The 15,386-nt window shown below is 38.4% G+C and overlaps 2 protein-coding genes across 3 annotated transcripts in view; one reads left to right on the top strand and one right to left on the bottom strand.

Annotated features, from left to right (window-relative positions):
* LRRC36 (leucine rich repeat containing 36) overlaps positions 1-13,557 on the bottom strand; it is a 60,818-nt gene extending 47,261 nt beyond the window's left edge. For both annotated transcript variants that reach the window (XM_058708972.1, XM_058708973.1), the window contains exons 1-2: positions 13,462-13,557; positions 1,869-1,996 (exon numbers count right to left, since the gene is read on the bottom strand). In XM_058708972.1, coding sequence (XP_058564955.1) covers positions 1,869-1,996; positions 13,462-13,531 — 198 coding nt within the window. In that variant the 5' untranslated portion in view covers positions 13,532-13,557. The remainder of the gene's footprint in view (positions 1-1,868; positions 1,997-13,461) is intronic.
* A 98-nt stretch (positions 13,558-13,655) lies between these two features.
* The window catches only part of KCTD19 (potassium channel tetramerization domain containing 19), a gene marked incomplete at its 5' end in the record, with an annotated part of 31,586 nt that continues 29,855 nt past the window's right edge, over positions 13,656-15,386 (top strand). Inside the window, one exon of the mRNA XM_058707039.1 lies at positions 13,656-13,692. Within this exon, the coding sequence (XP_058563022.1) occupies positions 13,656-13,692 (37 nt within the window). The remainder of the gene's footprint in view (positions 13,693-15,386) is intronic.

Here is a 15,386-nt window from a genome sequence, read left to right as displayed (position 1 = left end):
AAAACATGTATGTGTATGTGTGTGTGTGTGTGTGTGTGTGTGTGTGTGTATATATATATATATATATATATATATATATATAATCATATACTTTTAGTAGTAAAAATGCTTACCATAGAAGGAACACTGTCATTAAGAGTTATTTCAGAATGGTAAAATTATTTTCCATCATGTATTTATAAAATGTTTTTTACCCTCCTCTCATTTAAAATTACCATTTTTTGTTGCAAAAAAATTTAGAAAACTCAAAGCATTTCTGAATAAAACACTGTTTATACTTTGATGCATTTATTTCTGGCTTTTTTCAATTCCACTAACTTCTACATTGTGAAAGGGTCACTGGTTAGGAATAGTTGTCAGTGACTTTGGCCACATTTTCCAGGCGATACACCATTAGGATTCTATTTAAATGTGTAAATGGCAAGGAAATGTCTTCTATCCTCCTCTCACTTTTCCTGTTTGCATGAATTCATGTATTCCCCAAAGTTACACTAGAAATAACCACAAAACATTTACCCCCTGAGAAAATTAAGCAAAACCATTCAGAACTGCTAGAGATAAATATATGCAGATAAGTCATAGATGAAAAGAATGTAGAAAACATTTACCAAATGCTTCCTATATGCCAAGCAGTGTACACATGCTAATTTGATTAATCTTCACAATAGCTTTTTGTCCAAGTTACAGAAGCGGAAAGAAAGTGAGTATAAAAACAAATAATGGCAATGTTCACTCAATTTTTTAGCTTGAAAATTAACATACATACATGTGAAAAGAGGAGACTTAAACAACTCTGAATTAATGTTTTCTGAAACTGATGGGCCAAATACAAATGGCTGCTACCAAATAGTCTAAAGACCTAGTTTAACTTGCAGTTTCTATTTTTAGAATCCTAGTTGAAAATCCTGCTTGGACTTCCTCTTTTAGGACCCTTCATTTAGACCTTGAGATTGGGTCTGGCTTGTATTGTTGAATAAGTATCCCCTAAAAAGCACAAAATGGGTGGAATAATCCAGGAGATCATTAACTAATCCTGAATAGCATCCGTTGAGTCCTTCACCTTGAGTCTCGAAAAGAAGGGCTTAACCAAGACCAGCACAAAACTGGGTAAAATGGGAACATGTGGAAGAAACACCATCTGGGGGTCTACCACTAAGAAAACAGAACTTCCATTTCTGTGTGTGCACACTGATGTTTGTAGAGCTCTTAGTGTATTTGCTAATCCTCACACACTCTGCTCAAGCCTGCTCTCACCCTACTTTCCTGTCCTGTTCTCTCTTCTACCATCTCCTGATCCAGACATTTTTCTTTGTTTTCAGTACCACCATTTCCTCTTCCTCTGTGAAAAAATTATTTACTAACAACCAGTAACAATCCAGTAACAACACAGACCAGTGTTTCTCCATGTGTACTCCATGTACCAACATCATCAGAATCCCCGGGTATATCCTGAGCCCACCCCAGACCCACTAACTCAGAATCTCTCTCAGAGTAAGAACTAAGAATCTGTATTTTCACAAGTCCTTCTTGTAATTTTTTTACACACATAAAAAATTTGTACTATTGCCTTAGGCTGTGATCATTTAATATAATTTTCCCTAAGTACAAAAGAAATTTTCCCCAGTATTTTAAAAAATAAAAAAAATGTTAAAAAAAATTCAAATAGAGAATAGAGTCAAATGAATTTTACAGTAAATAATAAAATTTAGTTTGGAAACATTTAAAAGGAAGATGCTATATTCCCCAGGCTGGTATTACCTATCTCTTATTTCTTCCCATCAAAACAAACAGTGATAGATAGATAGATAGATAGATAGATAGATAGATAGATAGGGCTGAACTGACTAGTCATAGAATATAGAACTTACCTTCAGGCTAGTGATCAAATTTCTTGATAAATCCAAGGATCGGAGGTTTTTAAAATTTCTGAAGGCATCACCAATGGAATGAATTTTTCCAGCATAAGATCCCTGCAATGAAAGAGACTCCACCAGTTCTGAAAAGAGATCATCAGTAGTTATATTATGATCTCTGCTTATATAAACAACAGTCAGTGAAAATAGGCCTTGCTTCCTCCCATATCCCATTTGTAAAAGGCCCTACATTCAAAGCTTCTAAGAAGATCATCTTCCTTTTAAAAGCAGCATTATCACCTAATATATTGATATCAAACCTTGGTTTTACAGAACCCCTGTGTTTGTCTATTCACCCTGAAGGATGTAATAAAAGTCTCCCAAAGTTCTCAAAACAAAATTTAAAAAGAAATTCAGTAATCCTACCGCTAGAATTTAGCCCTATAGATAATACTCAAAAATTTTCACTAGGATATATAATTTATACACATAGTTATCAATTCCAGAGAGGTTTTAGAATAGTTTTTAAAAAAAGAAAGAAAGAAGAAAAAGGAAACTATCACAGGATTTATCAGCAGAAGAGTAGAACTTAGGGGCCCCTGGGTTGCTCAGTCAGTTAAGTGTCTGACTTCGGCTCAGGTCATGATCTCACAGCTCATGAGTTCGAGCCCCACGTCTGGCTCTGTGCTGACAGCTCAGAGCCTGGAGTCTGCTTTGGATTCTGTGTCTCCCTCTCTCTGCCTCTCCCTGGCTTGCGCTCTGTCCCTCTCTCTCTCAAAAATAAACATTAAAAATTTTTAAAAAAAGCGTAGAACTTAATGTCCTAAATAACAGTACACTGATACAATGAACAAAGTACTAGATCTGTGGCCTTGTACAAGTCACTTCATCTCTCTGTACTTCAGTTTCCTTATCTGCAAAATGGGGATAATAACAGTACTTAACTAATAAGGTGTGAACAGTAATAATTAAATGAATATATATACAAAATTTAGAATAGTACCTGATACATGACCATTGTTATATATGTGTTAATTATTGTTATGCAGTCATTAAAAAGAATAAGGTCAATTTGTAGATGATCATATGGAAGATCTCCAAGACATTAAGTGAGGGAAATGTATGTGTGTAACTGCTTTAAAGTATATACGTATATATTTATATAATATATTTATATGTATGGAAGAAAGTCAACTAGACTTCTAACAGCACTGAAAAGAGGAGAATCTCAAAACTGTCAATAGGAAGTCACTGGCAAGTGTGGTGGGCCAAATACAATACTAATCAAAGCCGGAAGGAGGTATTGCAGGATCCAATTTGTAGATAGGTACCAGAGGACTGCACTGAAATAAGGTTTTAAGGTGTTAGAACAGTCTGGACCATATAAACTCTGAAAAATAATAAAGTGAAGATCCCTTTCAGACAAGACCCACATCAAGGAGAAAGAGAAGTAGAGTGGGAGTAGAATCCACATTGAATGGGACAGAGACAACAGGTTCAAAAGAAAGAGAAGGTCCAGATACAAGTTGGGAGAGAAGAAAAGATGGCAGATAACAGGAAGCATAAAGCTCCATTTTTTAGTACTTTGTGAACAAAACAGAAGAGGGAGCTCCAAAACCCTGAAACTGGAAAGGCTATTCTGGCCCACCCTTACTATCTAAAAGTATAGGAAAACTTACTACACTTAAAAGAGCCACAGAAAAAGATTACAGTCAAATTTTATATGAGGTTAATAAAAGAAAAAAGAGAATAACATCCTTAAAGAATGAAAACACTTCAGAAAGCTACAACACAAATGAAAATTGTAACTTAATATTTTGAAACAAGTTAAAAGATACCAAAACAGGGGCGCCTGGGTGGCGCAGTCGGTTAAGCGTCCGACTTCAGCCAGGTCACGATCTCGCGGTCTGTGAGTTCGAGCCCCGCGTCAGGCTCTGGGCTGATGGCTCGGAGCCTGGAGCCTGTTTCCGATTCTGTGTCTCCCTCTCTCTCTGCCCCTCCCCCGTTCGTGCTCTGTCTCTCTCTGTCCCAAAAATAAAATAAAAAACGTTGAAAAAAAAAATTAAAAAAAAAAAATAAATAAAATAAAAGTATAGGAAAACTTACTACACTTAAAAGAGCCACAGAAAAAGATTACAGTCAAATTTTATATGAGGTTAATAAAAGAAAAAAGAGAATAACATCCTTAAAGAATGAAAACACTTCAGAAAGCTACAACACAAATGAAAATTGTAACTTAATATTTTGAAACAAGTTAAAAGATACCAAAACAGGGGCGCCTGGGTGGCGCAGTTGGTTAAGCGTCCGACTTCAGCCAGGTCACGATCTCGCGGTCCGTGAGTTCGAGCCCCGCGTCAGGCTCTGGGCTGATGGCTCGGAGCCTGGAGCCTGTTTCCGATTCTGTGTCTCCCTCTCTCTCTGCCCCTCCCCCGTTCATGCTCTGTCTCTCTCTGTCCAAAAATAAATAAAAAACGTTGAAAAAAAAAAAAAAAAAAAAAGATACCAAAACAAAATGTAGCAGTCCTCACAGTGTGGATCCCTCAAGTTCCCTGACACATACACAGGGGTCCACAAAATCAAAAGTATTTTTTTAAATTATTTGCATAATAATATTAAAATATTAATTAGCTTTTCCACTGTTTCACTTATGGTGCAAAAGGAAACACTACTGGGGCCTTAGGATGACTCAAGGCAGTGGCATCAAACTTCACTCATAGTCACTGTGTTCTTTACCATGGCTTTTTAAAATAGCCAGTTTCATTTAAGAATGTCCTTTAAAAAGCAGTAAAAATGGTTAACTTTATTAATTTTTGAATCTTGAGTACATGTCCTTTTTATTTGTCTGATTAAATTAGAAATATGCATGAAGTACTTCTGCTGCATACTGAAGTATGGTGGATGCCCTGAGAGAAAACATTTGTGTGATTTTTGAGATGCCAGCTTAACTAGCTACTTTTTTATGGAATACCATTTTTATTTGAAAAAAATAAAAACTTGATATATGATGGTTATTCAGACTTGACTATTTGGCAGACATTTTCTTGAAAACAAAGTGAGGTTGTTACTTCAGGAAAACAAGTGACAGTAATTGTTGTCAATTATAACATTTGAGTTTTCAAGCAGAAATGGGAATTTTGGAAAATTTGTATCTGCCACTATGAACTTGACAGCTTCCCAACACTGAAAGATCTTTCTAATGAGATTGATGACATTAACAAACATGATTTTTAAATGTTATACAGAATGAAATTTGTCAGCATTGGGAAGATCTACATAACTCATTGAGTTAATATCTTTCAAATGACCAATGCATGATGTCACAAAATCACGCATGGGTAAAAGATCCAGTTAAATGCAAGATGTTACAGATGAATTTTAATGCAAGAGTACAAAGTACACTGACAATGGTTTCAGACTCTACATACAACTAAACTTTAAGAAACTACCATTTGTCCAGTTTTCATGTCATATAAAAAGAATATCCACAATCTCTTGAAAAGGCTATAAAATACTCTTCCCTTTTCCAACTGCTTATCTGTGTGATGCATCATTTAAAAAAAAATATATTTCAACTAGGGATGCCTGGCTGGTTCAGTCAGTGGAGCATGCAACTCTTGGTCTCAGAGTTGTGAGTTCAAGCCCCCACTGCGTATAGAGATTACTTAAAAATAAAATCTTAAAATATGTACATATATTTAAAAAAAAAAAGGGGGGGGGCCTGGGTGGCTCAGTTGGTTGAGCGTCTGAATTCGGCTCAGGTCATGATCTTGCAGCTTGTGAGTTCGAGCCCTGCGTTGGGCTCTGTGCTGACAGCTCAGAGCCTGGAGCCTGTTTCAGATTCTGTGTCTCCCTCTCTCTCTGCCCCAACCCACTCGCATTCTGTCTCTGGCTCCCTCAAAAATAGTAAACATTTAAAAAAAAGTCTCTAAAAAATAAATAAATAAAATAATAAAATGTGTACACATATTTCAACCAAAACAACATATCATAACAGATTTAATAAAGGAGATATGAGAATCTAGACGTCTTCAATTAAGACATTAAAGATACTATGCTAAGTGAAATTAGTCAGAGAAAGACAAAAATCATATGACTTCACTCATATGAAGACTTTAAGAGACAAAACAGATGAACATAAGGGAAGGGAAACAAAAATAATATAAAAACAGGGAGGGGGACAAAACAGAAGAGACTCATAAATATGGAGAACAAACTGAGGGTTGCTGGAGGGGTTGTGGGTGGGGGGATGGGCTAAATGGGTAAAGGGCATTAAGGAATCTACTCCTGAAATCATTGTTTCACTATATGCTAACTAATTTGGATGTAAATTTTTAAAAAATTAAAAAAGAAAAAAAGACATTAAAGATAATGGGGCGCCTGGGTGGCTCAGTTGGTTAAGCGACTGACTTCAGCTCAGGTCATGGTCTCACAGTCTGAGAGCCCACATCGGGCTCTGTGCTGACAGCTCACAGCCTGGAGCCTCCTTTGGACATGTGTCTCCCTCTCTCTCTGCCTCTCCCCTGTTCATGCTCTTTGTCTCTTGCTCTCAAAAACAAATAAACATAGAAAAAAAATTTTTTAAGACATTAAAGATATTTGTAGGAATATAAAAGAATGCCACTCTCCTATTTTTTTTGGAAAATATAGTTATTTTTCAAAAACATTATTTATGTTCATATAATGTAATGTTAATGTAATGGATATGTTATGGTTATCTTTTAATGAATTAATAAATAGATATTTAAATTTTTTCTCAGTTTCAATTTTAAATATAGTAAATATAAGTAGATATAGTCCACATTAACAAAAGCTCTTTGAAATTCATATTTTTAAGAGTGTAAAGGAATTCTGAAATCAAAAATTTTAAAAACTGCTGAAAAATGTAAATTAGAAATAGAAAAATTCAGAACAATTATTGAAAAGAAAAGGAAAATTTGAAAATAAAGATAGAATTCAAATGATAATAAAAGGTCATTTCGAAAATGAAGATTAGAGCAAAAAAAACCCAAAACACTAAAACAATTCTATTTCTGGGTATATATCCAAAAGAACTGAGAGCAAGAACTCTAACAGGTATGTATACACCCATATTCAAAACAGCTTTATTCACAATAGCCAAAAGATGGAAACGACCCAATGTCTATTAATGGATGAATGGATATTAATGGATAAACAAAACGTGGGGTGTGCATATGTGTGTGTGTGTGTGTGTGTGTGTGTGTGTGTATCCATACAAGGGAATATTAGTCATAAAAAGGAATATTCCAGCAAGTTATTTTGAAAATATCAACAAACTGATTCTAAGATTTATGTATAAAAGCAAGACTCAGAACACTCAATACAACATTGAGGGAGGAAAACAGTCAGAAGACTGGTACTATCTGACTTCAAATCTTACTGTAGAGCTATAATAATCAAGACAATGTGGAGTTGGAAGAAAGCAAAAAAGACAAATAGACTGATGGACAGAACAGAGTCCAGAAATAGACCTACACATATACAGTCAACTGATCGTTGACAAAGGAGTAAAGCCAATTCAGTGGAAAAAGGATATTCTTTCAACAAATGGTGCTAGAACACTAGTGTAACTGGACATCTACAGATGGAGGAGGAGGAGGTGGAAGAAGAGGGGGAGGGAGAAGAATCTAGACACTTTCACAATAATTCACTCAAAATGGACCTAAATGTAAAACACAAAACTATAAAACTTCTAAAAGATAACACAAAAGAAAATCTAGGTGAGCTTGGGTTTGGCAATAAGTTTTTAAATGCAACACTAAAAGCATGACCCGTGAAAGAGAAACGTGGGACTTCATTAAAATTTAAAACCTGTGCCCTTCGAAAGACACTGACACACTGTTAAGATAATGAAAAGACAAGATACAGAGTGGGAGAAAATATATCTAAAGCACATATCGAGAAAGAACTGATATCAAAAATATACAAAGAACTCTTAAAACTCAACATTAAGAAACAAAAAACTCAATTAAAAAAAAGGCAAAACAGTTGGAAACCTCACCAGAGAAGATATTCAGCTGGCAAACAAACATATAAAAATATACTCAACATTATAAGTCATTAGGAAATTTCAAATTAAAAGTGAGATACAACCATATACTTATTAGAATGGCCCAAATCCAAAACACTGACAGCCAAATGTTGGTGAGGATGTGGGATGTCTTTGTCTGTTTGGGCTGCTATAACAAAATACCACAGAGTGGCTTATAAACAACAAACATTTATTTCTCACAGTTCTGGAGTCTAAAAGTCCAAGATCAGGGTGTCAGCATGGTTGGGTTCTGGTGAAAGCCTTTTTCCAGGTTGCAGACTACCTACTTAGCCATGTATCCTCACATGGTGGAAGGGGGAAAGGGAGCTTTCTCTCTGGTCTCTTTTATAAGGTCATTAATTTCTTTTATAAAGGCTGTGCCCTCATGGCCCAATTACCTCTGAAAGGCCCCACCTCTTAATATCATCACATTAGGCATTAGGATTTCCACATACAAATGGAGAGGGGGCACACAAATATTCAGACCATAGTATGGGTTAACAGGAACTCTCATTCATTGCCGGTGGAATGCAAAGGTGTAGCCACTTTGGAAGACAGCTTGGCAGTGTCTGATAAAGCAAAACACAGCTTACCCAATGATCTAGCAATCATGTGCCTTGATACTTGCTCAAGTGACTTGAAAGTTTATGTCCACACAGACCCCTCTATGTTTATAGCACCTATACATAGAGGCTTAAATCTATAAACCTGAATGTTTATAGTAGCTTTATTTATAACTGCCCAAACTTAGAAGTGACCAAAAAGTCCTTCATTAAGTAAATGGATAAACAAACTATGGTACCTCCACACAGTGGAATATTATTCAGCAATAAAAAGAAATGAGCTATCCATTGAGCCATGTAAATACATGAAAGTACCTTAAATACATATTGCTAAGTGAAAGAAGCCAGTCTGAAAAGGTTACTTATATGATTCCAACTATACAACATTCTGAAAAAGGTGACTAGTTTATAATGGTATATGTCAATTATCTCAATTAAAAGGCTTTTTAGGGGCATCAGGGTGGTTCAGTTGGTTGAGTGTCCAACTTGATTTTGGCTCAGGTTATGGTCCCATGGTTTGTGGGTTTGAGCCCCACGTTGGGCTCCACATCGGTAGTGGAATTCTGTCTGTCTCTGTCTCTCTCTGCCCCTCCCCCACTAACACACATGATCTGTTTCTCAAAATAAATAATAAATAAGCTTAAAAAATAAATAAAATTTTTCAAAAAAAATCTTTAAAAGATTACTGGTTGTCAGAAATTACATATAAATGACTACAACTACAGGACATTCTGAAAAAGATAATAGTAAAAAGAAAGAAAGGAGCTCTTAATCATGTCTATGTCTTAGAAGTTCAGTCTGTTCATCATCCACGTAGAAGACAGACTTAGGGGTGGGCAGAAATAGGAGTGAGGTGGGGTGCCTGTGTGGCTCAGTCAGTTAAGCGTCCAACTCTTGATTTTGGCTCAGGTCATGATTTCATGGTTTGTGGGATCACAACCCTAGTGAGGCTCTGCACCATCAGATTCTTTCTCTTGGGATTCTTTCTCCCTCTCTCTCTCTCTCTCTGCCCCTACCCATCTCTCGCTCTCTCAAAAATGAATAAACTTAAAACAATATATTACCTATATAATAAATTAATGGAATTATTTTTTAAAGCCAAAAAAAGTATAGAATTATATATTTTCTCTCTTTACCAAATAATTATTAGCAGCATACAAATATGTTCTAGTATATTGTGCCTTTAAAAAACTTGTTCTTGATCCCACATCATATCCCTCAACTAATATTCTACTTTTGTGTCCTCTTTTATAACCAAATTTCTCAGGAAAGGTTCTTACCTTCACTCTCTCTTGTCCCTCACATATCATTCCCCCCCCCTTTTTTTTTTAAAGCTTATTTATTTTGAGAGAGAGAAAGAGAACAAAGGGGGAGGGGTAGAGAGAGAGAGAGGGAGAGAAAGAATCCCAAGCAACAAAGAGCCCTACTCAGGGCTCGATTCCATGAACTCAGGGCTTGATCAGATCATAACCTGAACCTAAATCAAGAGTTGGATGCTCAACTGACTGAGCCACTTAGGCACCCCTATCATTCCCTGTTCATACCAACCCAGGCTGGCCTTCCTTCCCATTCTCCAGAAATCCCCTTAAAGTGACCAATGAATTCCATGTTGCCAAATCTAACAGATACTTCTCTGATTTCTTAGCTTGTCAATAACATTTGGCACAGCTATTACTTCCTTGGTGTACTATCATTTCTTAAATTCCAAGACACCATGTTCTTCCCTCTCTATTCAGCCTCTAAACACTGAAATGCCCCAAAATGAGTCTTAAACCTTCTTCTGTTCTCCATCTATATTCTCTAGTTAGGTGAGTTCATCCAGTCCCATTGCTTTAAATACCACTTATTTATTTGCTAATGTCTCCCCAAATTTACATCTCTAACCCCAACTTCTCTCCTCTGAGATCCAGACTTGTATATCCAATTGCCTACTAAAATTCTCACATTTGAATGTCTAGTTGGTATTTTAAGCTTAACATGTTTAAAACAGCACTCTTGATTCCCCTTCCCCAAACCAATCTTTCCCATAGTCTTTGCTCTCTAGAGAGATCTCTCTAAATAGCACCATCATCCATGTAGCAATAACTTAAGCCAAGGCTAAGTGTTACTTTTGAATCTTCCCTTTCCTTGTGTTCCATATTCATTTTTTTTTTTTGTAAATCCTGTCCAGTCTACCCACAAAATACACCTTGACTCTGTTCATTTCTTTTTATCTCCACTGTCATCCTCCCAGTCCAAGCTATTCATTATCTCTTATCTGGAGGACTTTAACAGGCTTCTAATGGGTGAGAGTCATATTTTAAAAATAAGTATTAGATCAGGACACACCCCTGCTTAAAATGTTTTCATGAAAACTGACAAGCTGATTCTAAAATTCTAAATGAGAATAAAGGACCAAGAATAGCCTACATGACTTTGAAGGAGAAAAGAGGAAAGTAAAGTGTAATCAAAACCTAATGCTAAGCCATGATAGTTACAAAAGGATGATATTGGTGTAGAAATAGACAAACAGAACAGTGGAACAGAACAGAGAGCCTAGAAATAGACCCATGTTTACAAAGGAACTTGGAATACAGCAGAGATACTATAAATAGGTTCCAGAGAAACTGGCTATCAGTATTAAAAAAAATACAACTATACCAAGTCACACCTCATATATAAAAATAAATTCCAGGTAGATTAGACTTAATGTGAAGAGCAAAGCTGCAGAATTTTTAGAAAAAAAATTATTCATCAGTGTAGGGAAAAACTGCATAAATAAGACACAAAAATCACAAATCATAAGGAAAAATAAACTTGATTACCTTAAGATGGAAACTTTCTGCATGACAAAGGATAACTTAAACATTTATGGGAATTTTTTTAGGACAGAGAAATATACCAAAAAACAAACATACAACACAATCTGTAACTGCACCACAAGATTATCCCTTTGGACATTAAAAAGAAAGAGTAGCCAGAAAATTCCAACAGTACAGAAAAGTACAGAATAAAAGTAAAAGCCTTTCTCTCCAAAGATGACCACTGTGATTTCTTACATAATTTTATAATGCATATACCAACACATTAATTTAATTGAAAAATGTCTGTTTTGTTGATAGGTTTAAAAAAAAGCAAATTTCCAAAGAATATATATGCTCTTATTCCTTAAAAAAAAACCAAAAAACAAAAAACTATATGTATACGTTTCTATAAATATTGGAAAAGGTATGGACAGAGGGAGAGGGAATAATATTCTTTCACTTTAGATACTTTTGCATTGTTTGAATTATCAGAATGAGCACAATTAATTTTGTTATTCAAATGATTGCAATAAAACTGGGAAACAAGCAAAAACAAAATAACAAAAAATCTGCCATATATTGTTCTAGCTAGAGAATGTAAGTACATGCCCCTCCACCAAATAAAACCGAATCAATATATTTTTAAAAGGCAAGAAAAATACAGAAGCATATCAAACCAATAAAGCTTTTCTTACCTAACTTGTAAAATAGGGGAGTTCAAAGTAGTTTGGAAAAGAAAAGCTAAACCTGAAATATCTGCATGAGTCTATTTATACACACACCAAACAGTTACCTTTGGCTGGGGTGGAGGGATTTCCAGAGGAAGGAAAGATTAATACCCTCTTTGTTCACTCATGTAATGTTTGTTACTAGCATGCCCTAATTTTTATAAATTTTAAATAATAAAAATTTTTTTTGAAAGAGAGACAGCACAAGCAGAGAAGGGGCAGAGGGAGAGGGAGAAAATCTTAAGCAGCTTCCACCCCTGGCGTTGGTGGGGGGAGGTGGTGCTCCGCGAGGGCTGATCTCATGAGGGTGAGATCATGACCTGGGAGGAAATCAAGAGTCACATGCTTAACCCACTGAGCCACCCAGGTGCCTCTAATTAATATGTTTTAAATAAAATAAAGCCAAATTATGTCACACCCCACAAATAAAAAGTACTAGGGGAAGCAAGAAGGGCAACTTTTTGTTATGGTTAAAGCACAGCCTCTGGACTCAAGAGTCCTGGGTTAATAAACCCCAGCTGTGTCACTTTGGGCTGGGCAACTTTGGGCAGAAGTCTAAACCTAAATTTTAAACCACCTGTAAAACAGGCACAATAACAGCATCTGCTTTATAGGTTTGTTATGGGGATTAAATATTGCAGGAGGTGGGAGGGGAAGCGTTTAACTCAGGACCTGGCGTTAATGATACAGTAAATTTAGTAAGAATAAAAGTTGAAGTAGGAATGCTGATAACTTTCCCAACATTTCTATTCCTAGAAACTCAGAAAACAATCTGTGTGAGTTAGACCCCAGGTCAAAGGTGGGGTCTGCAGTCACTCAGCCAGTTGCACCTCCAGGACGAAGTCAAGGCTGGGGCACTGCCATAAGCGCCCTGAAAGATGAGCGGCTTGCCACTGCTTTCACAACAGGCCCCTTTCTGAGTGCCACGCATCCTGGTGGACTAAAGAAATGGCCAAGCTCTTGAGGCTGAGACTGGACGAAGAGAAGGGTTGATGAAGGAAACACCCTTTTCCATTTTGCCCCAAACAGGAAAAGCCCTCCTGGGTCTGAAATTTCAGAAAATGCCAAAATGAACTCCCTTCGTGCCTCCTCAGGAGCACCACGACCTCAAAGTCGCTTCTCAGCACGTCCCTTCTCCCATCAATGCCCCTCTTGGGGCTCCGTTTTCTTCCGCTAGTTCAGATTCTGTCCAGTTTTGTGTTCCTGGCCTCAGTGTCCCGTTAATCTAGTTTCTCCTTCTCCACTTCAGACTCCATTCCTCTCCTTCAATTTCTCGCCCTCCTCCCCAGACTCAGGTTATTTACTTCCTTCACCTCTACCTTAGTGTAACTCTTTTGCCTCAGTAACCTCTCCTCCGCCTCAGGGACCGCTCCTTCGCCACCCTTCTCCCGCGTCCACTTCAGGTTTCCCAGCTTCCACCTCAGTTTTCTCCCCTCAGCCTCAGACCCCAAACTCCCGGCACAAGCCCTCCCAGCTTGGCCCTACCGGGCTGCTCCAGGGTCAGCGCCCCCAGGCGGCGGACGCCTTCCTCGTCCAGATCCCACTGCTCCGCCATCCCAGCCCGCCTCTCACCTGTCTCCGCCCGCGAGACAGGCTGGCTCGCGCCAGGCCCCGCCCCCTACCAGGCCCCGCCCCCCGCGCGAGCCGCCGACCTCCTCCGGGCCGTTATCGCCTAGGTCACGCGCCTGCCCGCCAGCCTCAGGAGTCCCGACTATGGTATGGAGCCATCCCTGGCGGGGGCGCCAAAAACAATAAAGCAGATAGGGTGGCGTTGCGGTCGAGGATTAGAGCTTTGGGGTTAGGGATGTAGCTCTGGGACGTGGGGTAGGTTATGGCCCCAGCTTTGTAGGATGTGGGGGCTGGCTCTGAGGAACTGGAAGAATGCTCCTGTTTTGAGGGATGAAGTGTTCTGCTCTGAGGATTTGGGGAACTTCAGGTCTGAGAGGTTGGTGGTGTGCCTCTTGGAGAGGTGAAGGTCTTCATATCTCAGTGCTTGGAGCTGTTGACACTGAGGCCAGGCAGTGACGGCCGTGTGAATGAAGCGGTGTCCAGATCTGAAGGATTGGGGTAGGGAGTGGGAGGCAGCTCTCTGAGGCATGATAGGGAGGGAGCCCCAGATCCGAACCGTTGGGGAATTTGGCTGTGGGGAGTTGAAGTCCTGTCTTTAGATCATGGGCTAGCTCTAGCTCTAGAAATTGATTTGGAAGGCGCTTCTTTGGGAAATAGGGATCAGTGTGGAAAAGAGAGATACTCTTTGGAATGGGGTAGAGATGATTATGCTAGGGCTACCCCATTTCCTGTAGTCAGTCTGACAAGAAGGCTTTTGCCCTTCAAGTACTACAGATCCTCAAGCTTGCCTATGACCGAGGGCTCTTCCCAGACTGGGATAGTTCTAACAAACTCCTGTGCAGTCTTTGGGAAGAAAACTCTAGAAAGAACAGCCATACCCTTAACTCCTACCTTCACTTCAGCGGGCACCTCTTGAGAGCTCACCTGTGGATGGGACATATATGTGTAAGGAGGCAAGCTCTTGAGCCAATACACCCTTGTCAAAGCCTTTTTTTAACTTAATTTTTTTAATCTACATCCAAATTAGCATATAATGCAACAGTGATTTCAGGAGTAGATTCCTTAATGCCCCTTACCCAATTAGCCCATCCCCCCTTCCACAACCCCTAAGCCTATCCTTTTTTTTTTTTTTTAATTTTTTAAAATATTTATTTATTTTTGAGAGACAGAGACAGAATGCGAGTGGGTTGGGGGCAGAGAGAGAGGGAGACACAGATTCCAAAGCAGGCTCCAGGCTCCGAGCTGTCAGCACAAAGCCTGACACGGAGCTCAAACCCACAAACCAGGAGATCATGACCTGAGCCAAAGTCGGACGCTTAACCGACAGAGCCACCCAGGCGCCCCTGTCAAACCCTATCCTTAATAACAAAAGAGGAGAACAGAACTGTGACTCAGCTTCAAGGAGCTAGTGGATTTTCTCTGGCAGCCCAAATCCATACACTAGGAGCACTTACACTGAGCTCTCAACCAGCTAGTCACCTTTAAGGACAACAGAAAGTAAAATCAAGAGTCCTTGCATGTTTATGCTTTCTGGTCTAGGTGGGGACCTTAGTTACCATCAGTTTGTCATGTTCAGTCTTAGCCATGTTTAGGAAGGCCAGGGCTCAAAAGCCTAGATTAGCTCATTAGATGGGCTTTTCTTCCTCTGGTTCTGTGAATCATGGCACCATTAAAAAATTTGTAATCTTTCTCATGGCCCCTTTAACTCTTCTAGCCTCAAATATGGCATATATAATTGTTCTTCTCTATATATGAATATTTAGACCAGGCTTATTATAAAAGAACTCCACCCCCTTCTTTGTTGCATGCATTTATTTGCCTTCCTCAACTATTAAAATAGG

The sequence above is a fragment of the Neofelis nebulosa genome, chromosome 17, assembly GCF_028018385.1.
Source record: "Neofelis nebulosa isolate mNeoNeb1 chromosome 17, mNeoNeb1.pri, whole genome shotgun sequence".
Classification (NCBI taxonomy): domain Eukaryota; kingdom Metazoa; phylum Chordata; class Mammalia; order Carnivora; family Felidae; genus Neofelis; species Neofelis nebulosa.
This window is presented reverse-complemented; position numbering and strand designations above follow the sequence as displayed.